General features: G+C 40.9%; 1 protein-coding gene across 3 annotated transcripts in view; it reads right to left on the reverse strand.

Moving 5' to 3' along the window:
- Positions 1–22,995, reverse strand: part of adamtsl4 (ADAMTS like 4) — a 58,564-nt gene that overhangs the window by 19,367 nt on the left and 16,202 nt on the right. For all 3 annotated transcript variants that reach the window (XR_015777948.1, XM_042489443.2, XM_042489442.2), the window contains exons 5-6: positions 10,977–11,079; positions 987–1,126 (exon numbers count right to left, since the gene is read on the reverse strand). Coding sequence is in view for 2 of the 3 variants with exons in the window: in XM_042489443.2 (XP_042345377.2) it covers positions 987–1,126; positions 10,977–11,079 (243 nt within the window). In the remaining variant the exon portion in view is untranslated. The remainder of the gene's footprint in view (positions 1–986; positions 1,127–10,976; positions 11,080–22,995) is intronic.

The following is a 22,995-nucleotide window of genomic DNA, read 5'->3' on the forward strand; positions in this document are numbered from 1 at the left end:
CGTTGTTGGGTCCCCTATTCTTATCCGCCTGACGTTAAACCATTGAAACCTGGATCAACATCAGTTGATCCAGGTTTCTTAAGAAAGGTCTTTCGTAAGAAATTAAACATTTTTAAGAAAATTGATTTGATTTCTGTTAAAACATTGTACAAAAAAAGGCTTGTCTCCTAAATTGAAAGAAATTAGTAAAAGATGACAAGCAGGCAAGAAGACGAAAGAAAACAAGCTAAAAAGAAGAAGAAAAGAAAAAGAAAATAATCAAAAACTTAGCAAAATGTCCAGCAAACTTTGTTTATAATTATAAAATTATGTTAGATTGGGAATACAAATACTATTTTATGTTAATATTATTTACCTTTTTTTCGATTTTTCATCACTTTTTTATTAAAATTTTTTTTTTTTTTACAAAAAATAAAGTCAAATTTTACAAATTTCTTGCAAATTTTGGATTTTTTTTTGTTAAGTTGCTAATTGCTTTATTTCTGTGTTTTTGAAAGAAATCATACCAATTTTCATATTCTGAAAACTATTTTTAGAAAATATGTATGTATTACCAAATATTTTGAGATTTCATGATGCAATGTCAGGAAAAAAAGATTAATAAAATCCTTCTCCCAATGTCTTAGCATTTTTAAGACCTTTGAAAAAATGGTTTAGGACATCTTTATACTAATTGGGTAATTGGGGCCTTGTATTTAGATTATACTTTTTAAGGATCTGCAGGAACCCTGTGTTGCTGCCCAGACCGATGCCAGAGACAAGAGTGTGCAGATGAGAGAAAGAGGGAAAGACACAGAGGCCCAGAGCAGGGGGATAATAAAAAAAAATTGGGGATACTCTGAATATGGATGCCAGGCTTAAATCAACCTCCAGACTTGAGACTAAGAGGTTCTGGACTTTGTCTACCCGCGGCTAGACAGGACGGACTCGGGCTCAGACACCTGAAGCTAAAAATCTCCCACACGTGCAGATTTAAACACACTCACCAGACACCGGCCTTCCACACACACATCGTTTGAGCTGACGTTGAAGCAGGGGGTCCCGTCTGTGACGCGCTCGGCCTGGCGGACATAGAAACGATAGCCGGCAGGTCTGCAGGTCAGCTCGCACTGTTTGTCCGCACCAACTACAACACAGAGGATAGAAGGATTATTGCACAACGTTTTGTATTAAGTTTGTGTGATTGTATCTGCGTGAGCCTGTGTAGCTGCTCTCTGCCTGGCGTGCAGAAGATGCAGCTGGGCGATGAACGTCTTTCCATGTGGTTTCCCCCCCGGCTGTCAGACAGCACCAGAGTGATTAGCTATTTCCCCTGCTGCTCACTTGTGTGAGTGCATTCACCGCTGCACCTTCCCAGGAGACGCATACCCGGAGGAGAGGTGTAAACATAAGCTCGAGGAAGATTTGATTTATGGGAGGAACCCAACGGGCACGCACAGCAGGGAGGGATGTACTCGGAAAAGGAGAACAGAAGGGAAGAATCACAGAAAGAGAAGATGGCTTCAAGGTAAAAGAGGAAATTGAAGTCCTTCAGTACCGAGAGAGTAGGCAGACAAATACACGAGCGGAGAATACAGAGGATCTCAAGAGAATAATATCCCAGCAACAAAAAAAAATAAAAAAATGGAGAAAGCAAGAAAAGTTTTTGTGTGGTAAAATGTAATTAGCAGTTTAACCCTTTGAAATCTGAGCAATTTGGTTTGATTTCTGCTAAAAACACGGGGAGAAGTCGATAAACCATGAAAGAAGAAATGACCCTAAAATTAGCAAGAAATTAGTGAAAACTATAAGAAAATAACTTAAAGATTAGTGAAACAAACAAACAAACAAACAAACAAACAAGAAAAGTACCTGGAAAAGGTGCTTAAAAAGTTACAATACTTTCGTAACATACTTTTACATCTAATAATTATTATGTATGAATTTTGAAGTTGCCCTTTCACAGTTTGAAACCTGAGATAATTTGCTTTAGTTATATTTTTTGTTTAACAAAAGTGGATGAAAACGTACATGAATAGCAAAAATTAAAGTAAATTAAAATTTACGGTATACTTGGATGGTAACCCAACCAAAGAGCAGAAAAAAGCGTGTAGCGTAAATTAATAAGGCAATAAAGCTCTTAAATTCAGAAGGTGTATGGTTGCATTTTTCTGTTTAATAAAGGAAACATGTTTAAGAATATGTTCTTTCTAGACATTTTGTAGGTTTATTTTGTTTATGCAAGACCTCTGTAGCCCACTCCTCACTGACGAGGTCCATTTCTACATCAGTGTAACACTCTGTTAACACACAGACATAAAATGATCTTCTCAATCTTGTCCTTGGAATGAAAGCAAATAAACATATTTCCTAAAATGTTGAATTTTCCTTTAAAGAAGAAAGAAAGTGATAGAGGAATGGGTGATAAAGACAGGAAGGCAGTAAGTGGCTCCATTGTTCGTCATCCTGTTGGAGGTTAAAGATTTGGGGTCTAAAGGGGTTAAAGGCCTCGGGCAGAGCTGGTGTGTGTGTGTGTGTTTTATAGGGTTGCGCTTGTGTGTGTGAAATAGAGCCATAAACGTGAGCTCATAGCACGAGTACGGGGTCATAGATTTGGTTTCAGACGGGAGGGAGGAGTTTCTGTCACTGGGAGTTCAAGGGTTAAAAGGACAAATTCTGTGCTTCTGAATTTGTGACTTCTCGCTGCGGTGTCATATTTCTCCGTCAATTTACGACAAAAATCTACCCACTATTAAGTTATATATAAATATCACCAGCATGACACCTTGTGGTAAAAACTCTTTGTACAGTGATATTTTTCTGTCCTTGAAGCAGTTTGAGAAAAAGGTTTCTCTCCAAAAGCCTGTCTTTTGTGAAAATTTTTGACAATTTGAAATAATCAAAGTGGGATTCTGATATTACACCAACGCCACTTAATTCTCACATAATAACCCTGAAGATAGTTTCACCTCGGGAGGACCTCGTTTCCCCGTCATTAGCCATCATCAGCACGTAACCCAAAGCCCTGTCCGTCTTCAAAGTAAAGATGTCCGTAGGAGATAGGCCAGAACAAAGACTAAAGGTCAAATACCAGACCCTTCCTTCACCTCACATGTCCAAGAGAGAATGCCAAGAGTATACTATGTTATGAATTTTAAGTAAATCCATATGCTTTTCACTGAATCTCTGTTCCTTACATCTCTACTCTGACGTGCTTCGCCAGGTATAATTTAAAAAAGAGAAACACCTCCACACAGAAGAGAAGGATTAGTAAAACTGGACTGCAATTTTTTTGTTGGTTTTCATTTCAACCCCCCCAAAAAGGGAATATTTCAGTGAAAGGGCGGAGAGAATATGGAATGATTATGAATTAATTAGAGCTGCAACCAATCTCTGAACCCGTGGGATTTTGTCTGACGACGATAAAGCCTCTGGGAGCGAGGGCTAATATTTTAGGCTGACCCGGTGTAGCAACCAGATATCTGGTCCAAGACTTCTTCCTCTGTGCCCCAGTCATTTTGGCATGTCTCTATAAACAGATATCAGCATATAAAACTTTATGATATATGCAGATAAATTTAAAAAAGCTACATAAAGCTACCCCATTATCAGACATAACCGATGGCTGAGACACTGCATTTTGACTGATATGTTCTGCCTTTTCATAGCTGGACTGTTTTACTGCAGCTCACATGTGACTGAGCAACACTACTGGGACTACAAATGGACTACAATGGGAAACTAGAACACTTCAGAAACAAAAATCGTGTCCATTCATATTAGGATTCTGCATTTATATGCAGATATCTGTTTCCAGAGATTAGGCTGCAACTAACGATCATTTTTATTGTAGATAATTCTCCAGTAATCGATATTGTCGATGGGCAAATTGTTTTGTCAGTAAAATGTCAAAAAATGGTGTAAAAATGCCCTGTGTAATTTCCCAGAGCTCAAAGTGAAATCTGCAAAAGGCTGGGCACTGTGGAGAAAATCAAATATCACAAAACTTTTGCCTAAAAACAACAACATCAATATCATGTTATAGCAGGGTTGACCATTTTTGTTGGCACATATTTACATAATGAGATCTTTGATAGATAAACATTAATAATGTGGATATAATGACTAAGGGGGTAAAAGGTAATCATAGAACAGCTAGAATAGTCACATGGAATTACATCACTTACACACCGGGAAGAGACAACACCTGTGATATAGATATGACGATATCCGAAATCTGAGAAAGAAAGGCATCAAATTCCTTCATATAAGACGAATGAAACCAGTAAATGTTTGACTTTTTTTTTTCTGATTTATAGAAATACTTGCTACTTTTCTGTCGATTGACTAATTAACTGCCAAATGCAGTGAAAAACAACCGCAAAGGAGAAATAAAAAAAAACAGAGAAATCCATTAACTGCTGCAGCTCTCATCTGAAGGACAAAAAAGTGGCCTACTTCAGACTTCCGAGTAAATCTGCATCTGGGACCATGTTGTGAGTCACAACAAAAACACTGAAGTTTAGACTGGGACACCATGTTCAGGTTTGTGCCTTTGCGAGTTAAATATCCTCATCCGTGGACGTTAAGAGTGCATTTCATCTCACTAAGTGGCTGGAAGTGGTGAGGAAGTCATACATGTGAAGCAATTGAGTCAAGCTGGATGTTTACCTTTCCACAACTTTATAGGGAAATTATGGTACATAGTTAGCTTATAAATATACTCTAAAGAATGCAGTAGTGGTCCTTCAGTGAAGGTAAACATCCGCTCCAGGATACTTTGGAGAGCAGAGACAGATTCAGTGGGACAGCAGACTCATCACAGTTTACTTGCTTGCTAGAAAAAACTTCATTTCTGTAAAATGGGATTAAAAATGGTGAGAAAGTGTGTGAAAAAACAAAAGAAAATGTTTCACCGACATACAACAATATGTCATCAGCATATGTGAAAACTCTGATTCAAACAATATGGGGGAAAAAGTGATTTAGCTTAACAGTTATAGAGTTTAATGTCAGAGCAGAGCCGTTTCAGAGCCGAGTCTTGACTTTTTAACTCTTTAACGTCTTAGTGTCTGATGTTAGCCAATGATGCTCGTGCTAACCAAGCAGATGCTGAACTGACTGTCCTCTGCAGCCCCAAACATGTTTCTGGGATTTTAGGACTCTTCTTGGGATTTAGGATGTTTCGAGGATTTTAGGGCATTACAAAGATTTTTTTAAATAAACAAAATTTATTTTGATGCTGTTTTATGCACTCTGGTACCTTATGTATACTTAAAATAGAAAAACAATTCCCAGGGTAAATCACTTCATTTTTTTTGTGTATTAGAAAATGGGTGGGGGGCCATCCGACACACTTACGGATTTGTCTTGCGGGCTGTAAGTTAAGTTTCATTGCCTAAGAGGGCCTTTTAGCACAACCAAATGCTACAAAAGACATTTTTAGGTGATCAAAACATTACCAATAACGAACTGAAAACACTAAAACAGGGAAAGCTATGACTACTCTCTGTGAATCTCGGGCTACGCCATGGTTACATTACCTAAACAATGTTTATCACTGTGGTAGCGACTTGTCAAGGGCGGTCCCCACCAGTTGCTCAAAGCAGCCATGACCTTAATTATGCAATATTTTAAGCCTTAATAAAATATAATCAGGTGAGTTGTGAGTTGTATACAAACCGGGCACAAGCCTATCTCTAAAATCGCTATTTTTCAGGAATTAGAAAAAAACACTGTTTTTAAAAGGATCCAATGGAGATAGGAGGTAGGGACCAATATAATACTTTATGAAAAACAGTGAAATGTGGAGATATGAGGTTTGTTTCCGACAACGACTAAATGCAGGTATTGTTTACTGGAGACGTCTCAATACCACTTGGCACTGGGTCATTACTCAGCTCTAATAACTACTGTATAATAATTTCTATGAAAACATTAAATCACTGTCTGTGCTATCCACATGAGCCAAACTTTCTTAAACCATCTCCACTTTTTACAATCATTCCTTTGCCTCTGTCTGATAACGGCAGCGAGACGGATATACAGTACATTTTTAGAAAGAAGAGAAAGGGAGGCAGTGTTCCCACCCTCTCTCTCTCCGCCCTGGTTCTCTCTTTCCGTCTGTCATAGTTATCTTTGAGAGATTAGACTGGAGACAGTGACAGAAAATAGAGGGGGAGACGTGTTGCCACTCATGTGCTCTCTGCCTGTCTCTGTGTGTTCTCCCTCATGCTCCATCACTCCTCATCTCTCCCCTACTCCAAATCATCTTTAACTTTTCTCTCTGTTTCAACGCCGTTATCTTTCATTTGTCTTTAGCCACGTCACTCTGCGTCTCTGTTCCTCGATCTCCGGCCTCTCTTTCTCTTCCACTGCCTCTCTCTCCCTCCCTGAGCTTAGTGTTCAGACAGTGGAATATATGTTGTCTAAATATACTTCCCCACTATCTCTCCGTCTAAACAAACTCCAGCAGGGAGAGAGAAAGAGAGAGGCAGTGGGACAGGAAGAGGGGAGGATGGGTGCGCGCAGAGGGGATGACGCATGAAAAAAAGAGAATATTCAAGTAAAACAACACCTGCACGTGCAGCGCTTACAAAACAAGAGAGGTACTGCTGTTCAGAGCCGAACATACGTAGAGAAACATTACCACTAAAGTAAATCACTAATGTGGTTTATAACCGTAGTGGCAGCTTTACAGTTTTAGCTTCCAGGTCCAAACTATAGGCCACAGCACTCTGCAGCACATACATAACAGCGCTGTCACCTTGGAGGCAAAAATCACACGCTAAGTAGCAAGAGCTGCCTGTACGGTTTAACATAAATACAAAAGTGAGATATATATGCAGCAGACCTAAACAGATGAATGCAGCTGGAGAGAGATGACGAATACACCAGTGGATATCGAAACACACTCCTCACAGTCTCCGGTGTGTTGATGGGAAGCTGGATACGAGGGTTGGGGCTGTAGCCAATGGGATCAGACTGAAGTAAACACTGAGGTACAGTTTACTTAGCAGAGTGGAAAAGGATCATCTCTGCCACACGGAGTGTGTCTGACCCAGCGACGTCATCTGCAAACACCTTTAGCACATACAATCCTGAATCCACCTCCATTTGAGCCATCACCACCAATAAATGTGACATCTTGCATTTGGTGGCTTCTTTTATCCAAAATAATTCTCATAGTAATTGTGTTTCTAATGCCAGAAGCATGATTTTCCCATCTACTCCCCCATGAGAGGTTGTCTCTGTTTTTCTTCACCTCCTCTCTCTCTGTCTGTCCAGAGGGCCTCTCAGTTTCTCAACAGTCCCAAACAGGATTTTAGGATGTTTGTAGGATTTTATATTTTTAGGATTTAAGGGCATTTCTAGGATTTAAGGGCATTTCTACGGACTTTAGGGTGTTTCTAGGATTATGGCACATTTCCATGATTTTAGATCATTTCTAGGATTTTAAGACATTTCTAGGATTTTCGGAAATTTCTAAGACTGCAGGATGTTTCTAGGATTTTAGGATGTCTCTATAATTTTAGGACATTTCTTTGATTTTAGCACATTTCTAGGACTTCAGGACATTTCAAGGATTTTAGGATGTTTCCAGGATTTCAACACATTTATAGGATTTTAAGACATTTTAAGGATTTTAGGACGATTCCAGGATATTAGGATGATTCCAGGATTTTAGGGTGTTTAAAGGATTTTAGAACATTTCTAAGATTTTAGGATGTTTCTGGGTTTTAAGACATTAGGGGCTTAGCTAGGACCTCTGTCAGGGGATACAGAGGATCCTCAACTGGCACTTTTTTTAATAAACAAGCTCGATTTTGATGCTGTTTTATGCACTCTGGCACCCTAGATACAATAAAAGTGCAAAAACTATGAGTTAGAAAATAGGTGGGGGCCACTTGGCACACTGTCAGGGGCCAGATTTGGCTCGCGGGTCACAAGTTGAGAATCACGGGCATAGGCGGTCCTGTTGGTGAAGGAGACAGAGGAGCAGAGGAGTAAAAGGAGCCAGCGACAAATAGAACAGGATGGAGAGAACAGGATTTTAGGATGTTTGTCTCATTTTCTTTCATCTCCGCCACATGGAGTGTGTTGACCCAGCTGGCGTCATCTGCAAACACCTTTAGCACACACAATCCTGAATCCACCTCCATTTGAATCATCACCACCAATAAATGTGACATCTTCCATTTGGTGGCTTCTTTTATCCAAAATAATTCTCACAGTAATTGTGTTTCTAATGCCAGAAGCATGATGTACCCGTGAACCCCCCTATAAAGAGATTGTCTCTGTTTTTCTTCACCTCCTCTCTCTCTCTCTATCCGGCCCTCTCTGCTTCTCAGCAGATCTCAAGGACACGCTTGTTTAAAAAAAGCCGGAGTGGAGCAGAGGGCAAGGACACACAGCAGATAGAGAGAATTTAAGAGCAACTCATTTCAGGATAAATACAGTAATCTCATGCTTTTCCCTCACAAACACACAGAGACGGGGGGTGGTGAGTGAAAGGAAAGCCCCTGTGTGTTTATGCAGACAGTGAGACTCCAGCTGATACCCCTGCAGCTCTGACCAAAAAACATCAGCGAAGTCTTTAAGGTGTACTCCCTCTGCGTGACCTCTCACACAAGAAATGGAAGAAAGTGATGCAAACCATCCATTAACTGTAAACGCTTGTCCCTGGCAGGGTCACAGGGGGATGGACAGCTCATACTGGGTAAGAAGTGACATAAATACACCCAGGACACTCAAACTTTTAAAGACCAGCAATTAAGATTTTCAGATTCAGCTGCATGGAAGGTTGGGTAATATGGTATACATATTGTGGAACAAAGTGGCAACCTTTGGGATTAAAAATTTAAGCCAAAGTGGAAGTACCAAAAACTGCAGTTCCCTGAACAGCCACTTGAGGCTGGCTCCAGAGGTGAGTCTATTTACATAAACCCCATGTTAAAATGCCCAACTTTACAGCAGAAATAAACATGTTTACAGCCTGGTACAAAGAAAATAGATAATTTCAGTGGGATGTTAAGTGTGACAACGACACTCATGCAACATAGGTAACAAGCCAAGTGCGCTAACAACAGATTGGAAATGTGCAACATACTTTTGCTGATACTAGAAGTCGAACAAAAGCAAGAGACTGTGTCAAATTAAGTTTCTGTAAGCTGTAAATTCACCACTTCTGAACAGAAGGCAGAGGATAATGTTATCTCAGCGTTTGCCTCTGCGGCTGCACGTGTCTGCAGCTGTATGTACCAAAGAACAGCATGAAAAAGAGGAGGGCTCACTCTGCAGCAAAATCCCAGGACCAAACGTCCCCACAACTACGATCCACAGCACACCGATTAGCAAAATATTTGAACAAAAAACAACTGCCCAACTTTATCTTAGCTGAATGAGTGTCTCTGACTGATGATTCAAATCTCTGACTTCTGGGGGGCAGCACAAGTTACAATGCAAAATTGCAAAACAAGAAAAATCCATATTCATCCATATAAATCCATATTGCCTGAAGAATTAAAATTCAATGTTCACTATCTTTTAAGCTATGTTTTGCTGATCACAAGGAAATATCTGACTCTTTAGCTGCTTGATGGTCAACTTTCCCCATCAGCTAGTTCTTAACTTTTATTTATCTGCTGTTTGGTGCTGAGCAGGTAGTGTACACTGAGTTTATCAGAGCTTTTTCACTGAAAACAGCTGCCCGCTGCATCTGGAAACGAGGTCGGTGAGATCACTGACAGCGAAAACAGTACAGTTGCGAACCGTGAAACCAAAACAATAAGCCGCAAGATACAAAAACGCTCCTCAGAGCAGTGGGGAGATTCCTCTGTGGGTTCGTCACTATCTGCAAGCCTGTCATTCGTCATAACATCTTAACTGCGTTACATGCTCTGCTGTACTTTTAGTTTTCTGCACTGTTTTTATTTTTAACAAGCGTGTTATTTGTGTAATAAGGCAAAACAAAAACAGATTTCTTCATATAGTTAGTGTTGCTGTTCTAGTGTGTTTGGCTCTACCCTTTCACAGTGTGTGTGTGTGTGTTAAGGAATTTAAACCAGCTGATACAGTAATCACAAGTGTATGGACAGACAGATAAACATACATGCACAAACATTTCCCCACATACCATGTCAGATCCATTAAGCCATTCATCTACAGTACAAGCACACTGACTAATAGGCTCATACTTTAAAAACACAGCAGCTTGTACGCGCAAGTCAAAGTCTAATGACAAATACTGTTGATATCATCTCACAGCTGTGTTTCCTTCGATTCCAAAACCCCCATGTTGGTAATATTTTCCTCCTTTTCTCTCAAATTCCTCAAATATCTGTTTAGTGTTTTCCCTCTTTCCTTCTCTTCCCTCCAGCATTGGAAAACAAAGATAAATAGACCCAATCTCCACTGCGCTGAACTATTGTGCACTCAGCACGAAAGTAAACAAACACATGCAGCGCACATACAGTACGCAAGCACACAAGCCACGTCGTCTCCCTTCGCTCCCAGTGGTCATGTGACAAGACACTTGCATCCCATCACCTCTCACCTCCCCATTCTCTGTCTTTCTCTTTGTCTCTTTATCTCACTCAGTAGGAATCCGTGTGCTTCGTCAGAGCTGGGAGGAGAAGCTTGGCAGGAGAGAAGCAGGGAGACGTTGGACAAATGAGAGGAAAAAGAGACGAGGGAGTGTTTTTTCGTAAAGAATAAAAGCAGTATGAGTTCCAGTCATTCTCTTTTTCTCTGGACTCCCACCACCCTCGACGCTACATGCACTGCAGGCCAATGAGAGGAGGGATTGCGGTGGGTTGGGCCTGCCAACACACACTAACTCACTAAATGACTCATTTTACCGTCGCTTTTCACCCTTCCTTTCCTCTCTCCTAGCATTTAATTCTTGCAATAAGCCTATTATCGCGTTGAAGTACTGTGCAGATAAACCCATAACTACTGTATGTGTGTGTGTATGTGCGTGTGTGTTAACTCCTCACCCTCAGTGAAAGGCTCCCAGTCATAGAGGCGACCCATGAACTCCTGCGTGTTAAAGGCTGCACACTGCTCCGCTCTGGAGTCCAACGCACCTCCTCCGCACACCTGAAGGACAAAAACACGAAGAGACAAGAGGGTTTAAAATGCGGTGCCACACATTCAACTAAAATGAAATCACCGAGCTATTAAACTGGTGGTTGTTTCTCTCCCAGTCTCTGGAGAAGCGAGGGTGGAGTGGACTGTTGTGAGGAAAAACAGCTAATAAAGAGAGGGGAGAATTAATTTGAGATCGTAGAGGTAAGCCCAAACACGCAATAGCCATACACACAAACACACAAACACACACACACACACACACACACACACACACACACACACACACACACGCGCACATGCACAGACACACACACACACGTAGTCTCCATGCTGCTTTTGGCAGTCAGAGGGTGTATTACAACCATATGGAAATAATAGATTTTTTGGAAGCGGCTGCTCACATAAATCCACCGTGGTTTTCTGTGCATGGCCACAGAATGTGAAATGCATGTGTGTGTGTGTGTGTGTGTGTAAGCACATGTCCAGCTTGTGCTCCTCTGTGGAAAGAGTTTCAGCATACCTGCACTTAAACGACAGCTGAAAAATCAGGCAGACACGACTCTGCTGGTTCTTACTGTACTGACCGTAACTCACTGAGCTTTGACCGCGTCCTGAGGGACATACAGACATGGACAGGGTTATGGAAAGGAATTTTTACTATGGTACTGTATTTCAGTAAAATTCTGACGTAAATGTATTGTACTTGAGTATTTCCATGTTATGCTTCTTTACAATTCTGCTCCACTACATTTCAGAAACTGTATTTCTAAGGTTTGGTGATTCTCCACTTCTTCAAATATATATTAAAGTTTCAATTTTTACTTGCCCCAATACAAAACATTTTATTTATTAGCAGTTATCTAATAACACCAAAAAGTTAATCGTAATTAGTAAGTAATGTTTCGTACAAGCACCAGGAAGACCCCGGAGGAAGGGTTGTCTGCAGGCCTCTTACCTGCCATGTAAGTGACATGCTGTCGGCTCTTGCTGTGGCACCCCAGTATTGTTTTTTGGAAACCTGAGATGCCTTTGAAAAACAGCCCCTTTCACTCTGCCTTGCTCTCAAACTTCCAGCAAACTGCACAATACATAGTTGGAGTTTTCCCACATCTTCAAACACCACCACACTAAACTCCTGATTCCAGGATAATTGAAATGATCACTTCTTCTTTAGCTCATAAACTTTGTCTTAACCTGCCGCCAGTTTCTCGAAATTCTCATTAGAGATGAAAAGGAAGACAGATGATTCATTCCTTAGCTTCTTCCATCATCAGCCCCGGATGGGGCAAGTGATTTGCTAGATTAACTGTCCTTTTTTTTCTAAAGACTATTTTTCCCCTTCATTAGACAGGACAGATGTTAGCGTGAAAGGTGGAGAGAGAGGGGATGACATGCAGTCAAACCTGCGACTGCAGCAGGGACATATCCTTTTGTACGTGGGCCAGCTGCTCTGCCAGGTGAGCTACTGGGCCCACTAGATGATCTAGTCCTAACGTTGTGATACTCATCGCCACCCAGATGATGAATCCTCATGAATTTGGTGTTCCCCTGACTTTTTGCCCAGTGGTGCTATCCGATTCAATAAACCACAACTGTTAGTTTTAATACCTGCAAAACCAATGACAATCCAGTCAGCCTCATTTATATTTTGTTTAGTGTTAATGAGAAAAGGACAGCATGCTAACAAGCTAAAAAGATAGTGAACACAGTAAGCAATATACCTGCTATAGACCAGACTGCAATTGCAAAGGCCATGACCCCGTTTGGGCGAAAGAAACAGGCTGTCACATAAGGAGAGAAATAGGAAAATACTGAAAAAATGCCAGTGTGATATGTTGCTATTTCACTGCTGTAAAAATCCATACTGCCATAAAGCCAAAGAATAAAAGTCCAAAACATAAGAAAAGTATTAAAACAAACAAAAGAAAAGGATACAAGCAGAGGGCAGAATTTCTGCAGATAAACACACTGCCACACTTAAGATCCAGTGGGTCTTAAGTGATGAATAAGAGGAACTTTTTTTGTATGAGTATATATATTGGTTTTCTTTTTCGGAAAAAAATGCACAGCCTGTCTTTAAGTAACATTTTAAATACATTACTTATAATTTAGTATTTTAATTCAGCAAAGGATCTGCATGCTTCTTCTTCCATCACCTCACGCGCGCACGCACACACTCATCAGGTATTGTATCTGTGGGAAGCCACAACCATCCTGTATGGTCAAAAAACCCACTGAGTTTACAGACCTCTCATATACAGCTGGCTCAAACACGCACTCACGCACACATGCACACAAACTCTTGTGTGCCGCACACAGAGCTCTCAGATTTCCTTGCAACTCTAATCTCTGTCAGCTCCACAATCATCTTGTCTTTCACTCCGTTCTGTCTTTGATTCGTTCCTCTTGTCTTTTGTGTTTTTGTGTGGATCTCTCTCCGCTCACACAGCTGTCACAAACAGCTGGAAAGTTCCTAGTCACTCATCTGGGGAGAAGAGAGCGAGGGAGCATTCGAGTTTACACACACGCAAACACACACACACACACACACACACACACAGTCACACATCGACAGTTCCCATGTGAACCAGCCTCTGCGACAAAGTGTGACTAAAAGACTCTCATGGATAAAACGTCAAAGCATGCACTCATTGACTCTGGCCTTGCTGGATTTCACACTTTGACTGCGTTTTAGCGAAGGAATGTATGTCGCCGTCAAGTCACAAGGCGCTCATAAGGATCATCTGTTGTTTCTGTTCTAGCGGAGTGTGAAACCAGCTCATGAAACTTTATGTGGTACGCTCTGCCACAATTTCACACTGCGGAAACAGACTTATTTTTGTGTTATTTATGGCCGATATGTTCAAGACTGGTTTAAGCCTCTTACACGAGTGTGTGTTTAAGCTACATCCACTGACTACTTTAGGGTCAGTGTACATATGTGACCTGATGTTTTCAAGTAACCGTGTAAATCTGCCCGGATGTGCGTGTGAAATGCGGTTGGTAATGGTTGTAAATATTCCTGCTGGACATAAACATGCTGGGCCCCTTTCAAAATGGATAATCTCTGTGTATTTGTGCCTGCAAGACCATAAACAATGACTACAAAACCAAACACACACACAGGGACGGTGTGTGTGCAGCTACGGGACGCTACAGTACAGTAAGAAAAAAGAAAGAGGTTTCATAAAAGACAAAAAAAGGAATGCGAAATGAAAAGAGAGAATGTAAGTAAAAGTTAAGTGTGTGCATTCATGCGTCAGTGATTGTATGAGCGCTACAGGGCGAGTGGATTCTCCTCCCTAAAGAGAGTTTAGGGTGTGTAAAAACATCAGGAGGCTAATGGACTGAATGGAGGGCGGAGGGGGGGGACGTGACGAGAGAGTAAAAACTGGTGTTTCATGGTTCTGGAGGAGAATTTGTGTGTTATTGTAAGGGCTGGTGTTCTCTGGTGTTCCTTCGTTTAGTATGAGTGCAGGGTTAGGGGGTCTCCTTGTAAGAAGGGGAGCGAGAATAGAAGGAGTGGTGACAGGAGGGGGGGAGGAGGGAGAGTGGCAGTGAGTGAATGGGTCGAGGAGGGGAGAGAAAAGAGAGCGATGACTTTTACAGAAGTAAAATACTTAAAGATGGAGTTGATGGAAGGAGGGAGAGGAAAAGGCAGCGAGGATGAGTCTGGGCCTGTGGATGAAATCAAAACACTAAAGGAATCCTAAGCAGGAGAAGTTTCAGCTGGTTGCAATCTGCAATCCTAACCACTAGATGCCACTAAATCCTACACACCACTCAGGAAAAGCTTTGTTCAAAAGCCTCATTTAATTAAAAGTCTCCTTTCCAAGAGCGTCCAGGGTACGACAGAGCACAGCGCATTCAAATAAAGTTGAAGACATACAACATGTAACCATTACAGACTATAAAAACAATGCAGAATACCAGCATACCAAGAAATCAGGTCATCATCTCCTGCATAACACAGTTAACACGAATAGTTAGCCAAAGCATCTACAACATGCTGCACCTTTTCTAATTCCTTCAATCTGAGCTGGTTTCTTTATCCCCCGTGATCCAAATCAGGCTGCAGCAGACTCCCAAGCCGCAGGGGCAGCGAACATTTTTCCCATTTCAAAATGAACATTGGGTACAGATAGCAAGAGTAAATCTTGTGACTGTGTCACAGAGCGTAGATGGCAGCTTCAAGCATTTTTCAGATGGATACATTTACGCAGATAAGAAGAAAGCAAGTAAAAAAATTGCCTCATAAATAAGGTCTACAGATGGACAATGAAGCCGCAAATCAACTAACAGCACTGAGATAACGCGGGAAGATTTCTGAGAATTTTAAATGCGTCTTTGAACTCTGATTCATTATGACAGCTGTATTTTTTAAATAATCTTTTGGCCTTAAGCTTTTAATTTTTCACAGTGTCACCAGAGATATAGACAGGAAATGAGGAAAGCGAGATGTGCAACTATGGTCCCTGAGTGAGATCGGTGATATGCATCTTGACCACTACGTCACCAGGACACCAAGGTTGTCATTATTGTTGACTTTTCATCGATAAGGTTGGGTATTAAACTTCAGTGTTTTTACAGAAAATCAAAAGAAATGTATGTGCTGGAAGCAGCCATTGCTAATATTTAAAATATTGTTTACATATTCTTTCTTTGCTCCAGAATTACATCCAAATTTTGCCTAATTTTTTTGACATTTTTATTTCATACGGCTGCTTGTGTTTAGATAGTGACTCACATTTGGAAGCATTGCCTCTTTCGTCAAATTTATTAAACACTTTATTGGTTTATATTGATATAAGAAAAAAATACAGTCTCTTTCAACTTGGGCCTTGTTTTTGCAGCTCTGGTTATCGCTTACACTCCACATGGCAATCAATCAGTTATGAAAACAATAAGCTCACTGAAATAATTACTGAGGTCTGGGAACACTGCATCACCACAATGAGGTCCGACGAGGAAAGAAACCTGAGTGGTCAGACAGTCAGACGGGATGTAAACAAGGCAACAGTTTAGTCAGATTGAACCAAACTACTTTAAAGGGAAAACTAAAAGTGAGCGTAAACAAAACGATGATTTCGTCATGTAAAGGAAAACTGATCAGAGCTGAATTAAGAAGTCAGTCGGTCAGCTGTGATGGATGTTTACAATGGACAGTTAGCGAAATTTGCCTTTGTTTTAGTTTAAAAATGTGTCTTTGTTTTAGTGTAGCAAACCTGGGGGTTTGTTTATGTTTGTCTGAGTGCTTGTGTATCTTGCTCCATTGGGAATTTGGGGGATTTTTCTGGGGTTTCCAATACCAATGACGGATAAAACTTGTAAACTAACTCCCATATTGTATAACATCAGGATTTGTCTTTAACTGTAATCACTCACGATTATCACAACTCACTGCTTAAATACCTAAACAACAACTTCAATGTAAAATATGTAACTTTCTCTCTCTCAATGAAAATATGAAAATAATAAGAAAAGACAAAGCAATGCTGTCATTGCAGTCACTTTCTCCAGTTTAAAATTCCTTCAGTGTTCATTGTTCAGGAGATTTTTACAGGAAGCCAAATAGTCTGAAGAGGTCTCCTTCTCCAAAACAAATGGACCCAGGGATTGAAAGTGGTAAAAAAACCCCTGAAAAAAACAGTTTCACGTTACAAATAAGTGTCTCTCAGACGCTTTTTGGCTTGTTGCAAACGGGCTGCTAGCCCAGCGCCTGCTAATGTATGACCACCTTGTTTCTCTAATAATGAAACATCCCGATGTGCAGGTGGTTTTCACCGGGAGCTTTTCACAGACGTCTCCTCCTCTCCAAAACAAACGAAATTGGCAATTTAAACTGGTAAAATCACAAATAAACCAGTTTCATGTTAAAAATCTGTGTTTCTCTGAGGCTGGAGCTGAGCTGACACTAACGTTTGCTCATCTTGTTTTTCTGAAAACTTTGGCTCAAGACGTCAGATGACTAAAGTCCCCCGATCGTTTAAAAGACATGATCGAATAAGTGTATCATAACAATGTGGTTTAAAACTGGATAAAAAGTTCATTGATGACAGCCTCTGGCAGACACAGCAAAGGGGATATGATGCCACTGAGCGGCAACAGTGACCAAATGACACAGACAGTATCCTTGATTAAAGAAACAGACTTCTCTGGGTCTGAACGTTGTCGGAAACGTTTCAGAGTATGTAAGTTCATAACTCAAATCATATAACACTGATCTAGACGGTTTTAGACATTTTAATGCGGAAAAGTTACTAAATTATATTTTTTAGGCCATGGAAAGGCCTCTTGATCCTTATGTAAACATCATAAAAGAAGCATGAAGTGAGAGACATAAAAACTGTCTGCTACTGAGCATCAGACTGACGATGAAAAAGTGAAAGACAGATCGCAGCAGAGGGCAGGTGAAAGAGAAGTGAGTGCAGCTGAGAGAGAGACAGTCAGTGTTTTTGTACGGGAGCTGTGAAAGTTACAGATGTGTTTTACTACCATGGAGGGGGCATGAGAGAAAAGGTCTGCCTGCAATATATAGGAGCATGCAGACGAGGAGGAGGAGGAGGAGGAGGAGGGGGTTACTGCCTGAGGGCTGAAAGCTTTGTTCACTTTCTTCAAATGCCACACACATATAAAAAACACACACAAGCCGATCCTGGTCACACATAACACTCTCACGTGAAACACAAACACCGACCCAGACAAGACTAATGAGTTTTGAGCAGGAACAGATTACGAGGAAAAGCGGGAACCTTTCACCACATGTGTGTTTCCGCAGGGAAAGCCCAGGTGACACGTCGTCATTCTCCACGCAAGTCTCTGCCTGCACAGCTGGCCGCATCTCTTCATACAGGTTAAGGCTGGCTGGTCATTCCTCAAGCATTACTGCGACATTACACAGACAAAACAACTGACCGTTGGCCCCTGCAGCCATAAATCAACACGCTCCACACGCCAGAGCTGATCACTGTATGCATGCGCACAAATCCATGACATATGTTAATATATGTGTGCGTTTGTTCTCAGTGATTAACATTCTCCGGCTAATCTTGTGACCGAGGCCGTGTGTCGGCGCTTTGCAGGGCACCACCCAGCTCTCAGCCTCGAGGTCAAGGCTGCTGGGAGTTCCTCCAGAGGAAACACTGCTCATCTATCAACGCGTGAAGGAGGCCCCGTTGTGCACGAGACAAACGGCAACTGTGATTCTCAGGAGAAGTTGGAGTTTGGGCCACAAAATAAGTTATGTTTCTAGGAAAAGAAAAGGAGGAGAAAGCCCAAGATAAACACTGTAACCACATGATCAATAAGTGAAACCAGAATGTTGCTTGAAGGCAACAAAAATGACAATCTTTCCATGTTCCACTTTCCATGCAGCCGCTCTACAAACCCACATCTTATTGCAACAAACCAGTAAAGTGATAACTCTTGATTTAACACATATTTTCATAATAACACATGGGTGTGAGGGAGAGAGGTTGGAAGTGCGGAAAGCTAAGATCTTCGTCCCCAGGGCTCCTTTTTTATTAACAGTTCTCAATTTCTGTACTGAACTTTGCAAAAGAGTTTTTACTGCAGACAGTAATGCTGCTTGCTCTGCCGGGAACCCTCTGCAACTGGATCTATAGTTGCAAAATTTGGACTCTCTCTGTGGACTCAAATTGTTGCCCAGAAACTGTGTGCTCTGCCTTCTGACTGCCAGTGTTTTGGTTGTTTTTAGGTTGAAATCTTTTGCATGATTTGATTAGAAATGTTATGATTTTGTGGCATATCTTGTGTTGTCTGTATAATTCTTATTTTGGTGATATGGCCAAAATCCTCTATAACGGTACATGTAAACTGATATCACTGTGACAGTATATCTCACAATACAGTAATTGTTGAGTCAATCCAAATAAGAATTGGTTTAACCCAACCACTATACCTAACTTCATCACATTTAAAAATGTCATGCATTTTTTGGAACTTGCATACAAAAAAGACAGAACTTGAGTTAAAAACAAAAGACTCAAACTCAAACTAAAATTAATTTGAAATGTAAGCTTTAAGGTTTCTCAAAACAATAATTTTAAGTGTTACAGGTTTCTGTACTTCTAACTTCACTCTCCTCCCCCATGTCTGCCCAAATTACCTTGCAGAACAGCTGGATTTGATTTCCTACATAGTCTGCCCTTTATAACTCCCACAGTACAAACCATATTGCCAAACTTCGACTGGTGGACACATTTCTACTGTAACCCAAAATACACTGTTATATGACCAAACCTTTGTTTGGTTTATCTGTAACTCAGAGTTATTGTTGACTATCAAACCCGTCACGCAAATGAAGAAGAGATTTTTAATCTAATAGAGGCTTTCATTGATAAAGGAATAGTTTGACATTTTTGATATTACCCATTTGTTTAAGGACTCCTGTTTTGATGGCCATAGTTTGGCATTTTGGCAGTCACCGTCTTGGTATTTTGAAGCCAGAAGTGACAAATTTCAGCCAAGGAGGTTGCTGCTTGGCAATACACTACATACCTTTTAATGCCGAGAATCAGATGAGATCTTGTACCTGTCCGTTGAATGTAAGGCTACAGTCAGCAGCTGGTTAGCTTAGCATTTAGACTGAAAACTGAGGTGTAAAAATGACCAACTGATAAAGAGATATACTTTTATTTTTCCTGTAATTGTAAATTTAAAGGAATTTATGCGGCAGGCTATTTCCCGTAGTCAGTTTTTACACTTCAGTTCTTATTTGGTTTAAACAAACAAGATATAATGTGTTATTTTGTGAGCTTTAGGTGAGCGTTAGGCTAGCTGTTTCTCTGTTTCCAGTCTTTGTGCTGAGCTAAGCTAAGCTAACCAGCAGCTGGCTGTAGCAATAAATCCAAATGAAATGAAATTAATTCATTATTTGTCAATTCTCACAATTTTTGGGGCAACTGGCAGTTAAAATGCTTCTTTTTACATAATTTACGCACACATGCAACAAGAGGGTAGTGCAGCCATACGAGGCGCCCCTTGAGCAGTTTGGGGGTTCAGAGCCTTGTGCAAGGAGGTGAACTGGCTCCTCTCATGCTGCCAGTCAACACCCTCTACTCGGTCCGTCAGGGGACTTGAACCAGCGACCCTCTGGTTCCCAAGCCAAGTCCCCAAAGACTGAGCTTCTGTCTTACGAGTGGCATCAATCTAAACATTTAACTCAAGGTAGAAAATTTGCACATCTCCCAAAATGTCTACCAATCCTTTTTAATAAAGATTATTTTTTTAAAAAAGGAGTCAGACATAACAGATATGGTGGAAAATGAGAAACAGGAAAGGCAGAAATGGACGAAAAGGAACATGAAAGAACTCAGAGCGCACAGGAGCTGATATAAACAGGCTTTAACAAGGAGGCGTACCTGGTCTTTGTAGAGAAGCAGGTACTCCTGCTTGTAAAACCTCTGAAGCAAAGAACTTACAGATCAGCCTGATTGAGAGTGTTTGCGTGTGTGTATGTGTGTGTGTGTTTAAATCCAACAGACAAAAACATCTGGGCCTGTTTGTCACTTCGTGAGAACAGCAGTAAGCGTGGCAGGGTCTGTGCACAATCATTAGAGCTGACGAGTGTGGCTCTGCGCTGATAGTCCTAATAATATAGTTCCTGTGTAACAACGCCTGTGTAATGACAGAGTGTGATTAGATCATCTGACTCTTGCCACAGCAGCCTGAGGCCACGTTAGTGAGCAGGGTTGGCACAACAAAAGCTCCTCAGGTTTCAGCTACGGGAGCGAGATCAGTGGCATTTTTGTGTGTATTTCAAGGATTACGTGTTTTTGTGGTATAATGTCTGTGGTGGGAACAATGGAGTCAGAGGTTTTTTTAATGATATGCAAATGTTTTATCCTGCATTTGTGTTTAAATAAATCTAGAAAATAACCAATAACCATAGAACTGGTTACTGTGCACATGCCCAACCTAAAATTATGTTTATTTTACCAATGGAAAAATAACACTTTATTATGTATTGTGTCATATTTTCAAGTTTACTACTTGGGTTGTGAAAATACTTTATTTCAGCCCTGCAGCAATCTCAGTCAGTGTTTCGAGCAGACTTCTTGACATCGCCAGACCAAATCACAATTGCGAAATAGTCTGAAACCTCTCCATTTATTTTTGATTTCCAAGGGGCGTTATTGACATCTGACGACCAAAATGCCTCTGGATGCAATTAGATAGACCTACAACCAATCAGTAACAAAATGTGATGCAGTCCTAAGCGACTGGCAAATGTTAACAGACTATGGAGAGCGAAGATGAGCTGTGATGATGTTGTATATGAATGCTGTGTTACTGTTTTTGAAATTTGAAAATAGTACTTCAGACAATCAACAGAAAGTTCAGCTGCCGCTATAATAATAATCAGATAGCAATAATTTTATGAGGTATCGCTGTTGTGATTACACTTAAGATTTTTGCAGGAATGGTACTTTTTGCTATTTATTTTCCCTGAAAAAATAAATAAATTTTTTTAAAAGATGGGATTTTTGCTGGGGTCTTAGGCCGGGCATCTCTGTAGGAACATGATGTTTCATTTATAATGGTATGCCGTGACACATTTTACTTTAATCATAAATCTGCGCCTCTTGAGATTTGGTTATTGTACTTGGCCTATTGCAATTTTGATAATATTTTGATTAATTGTGCAGCTCTAGATGCAGCATCTGGATTGTTTTCAAAAAAGTCTCAACGCTCCTGCTACTAAGCTAACACCTGTGACACACTGCATGCGTGGGCAGAGCAAAATGGCAACCTCGCTGAACAGATGCGTCTTGCACGCTTGCAGTGTTATTGCTGCGATGCTTCGGCAAGGCTGCCTGCTGCTGTGAGAACTGTATTTCCACAATTATAAGCACATATTCCGCTCATTTATGAGCATATACAAGCTCCTGCATTGTCAACAACACAGCCCTGCAAATAATTCACAATAAAAAGACTTGTGTCAACTGAAGGGATTCTGTCGACAGGAATGCTGTCAGAGGGCTTTTATTTTGAAACAAAAACAGGAAAGGTTGAATGGTTTCCTTATGTCTGTGACAAATAAGGACATTGGAACTGTAATAAAATGTGGTCGATACAATGATCAGAACATTTTCATCGTCTGTTTCTGCCGACAACTGCACTGTCACGCAGGAAAAATTGGAGACTTTGTTTCTCTAGATGTGCTGTGCCTGAGCAGCAAAATAGGCCCCCCAAAAACCCAACATGTGATGCGACGCTCATGCAGGCAGTGTGTCCCGGGCATAAGACCATGCTCGCCATAGTGTTTCCACCACGAGGGTGTGTGGTTGACTTCAGCAGGATAACAGAATTACAGTATACCAGGATATTTCGAAATACCGCTTCCTATTAACGTCATACTGACGAGGCTGAAATCAGAACGTTTTGTATGCAGAGCTCATTACGCGCCACCAGGTCAATCTGGTGAAACAGGCAGCTGAGCTGAGCAGCACACAAAGACCGTCATACGGCGTATGCCCTGGTGAAATATCAGGAAGTTGTGAATGTATAAAAAAAATAGATACCTCCAAAGCCTAGTTCGCAAGTCAATTATCACGTATTTTAACTTAAGCATGAAGGCTTCGCAAGTTGTTAGTCATCTTCTAAAACACGCAACATATTAGATAAACTGTTGTGATTGGCAAAACCCGACCTGGTTGGCTGGAAATCTGTCTGAATGGGAGAAGGACCAGACGCATCAGCCAAAGCAAATAAAACATGAGCACGCGGATTCCTCTCCTCATTTGTATTTTGGACAATAAAAGGTGCTTTTGCACAATGAGCGGTTGCTGCTCGGATTTTCTCCAATGGAAATTAGGCTCTTGTGGTTCTGCAATCAATCTTTTTAGGCCGTACGTTACACTCCTTCCTACATGCATCTTAAATCCACATGCTTCTGATCAC

This window comes from Plectropomus leopardus, chromosome 11 (assembly GCF_026936395.1).
Source record: "Plectropomus leopardus strain MGB_pleo_1.0 chromosome 11, ASM2693639v1, whole genome shotgun sequence".
Classification (NCBI taxonomy): Eukaryota; Metazoa; Chordata; class Actinopteri; order Perciformes; family Serranidae; genus Plectropomus; species Plectropomus leopardus.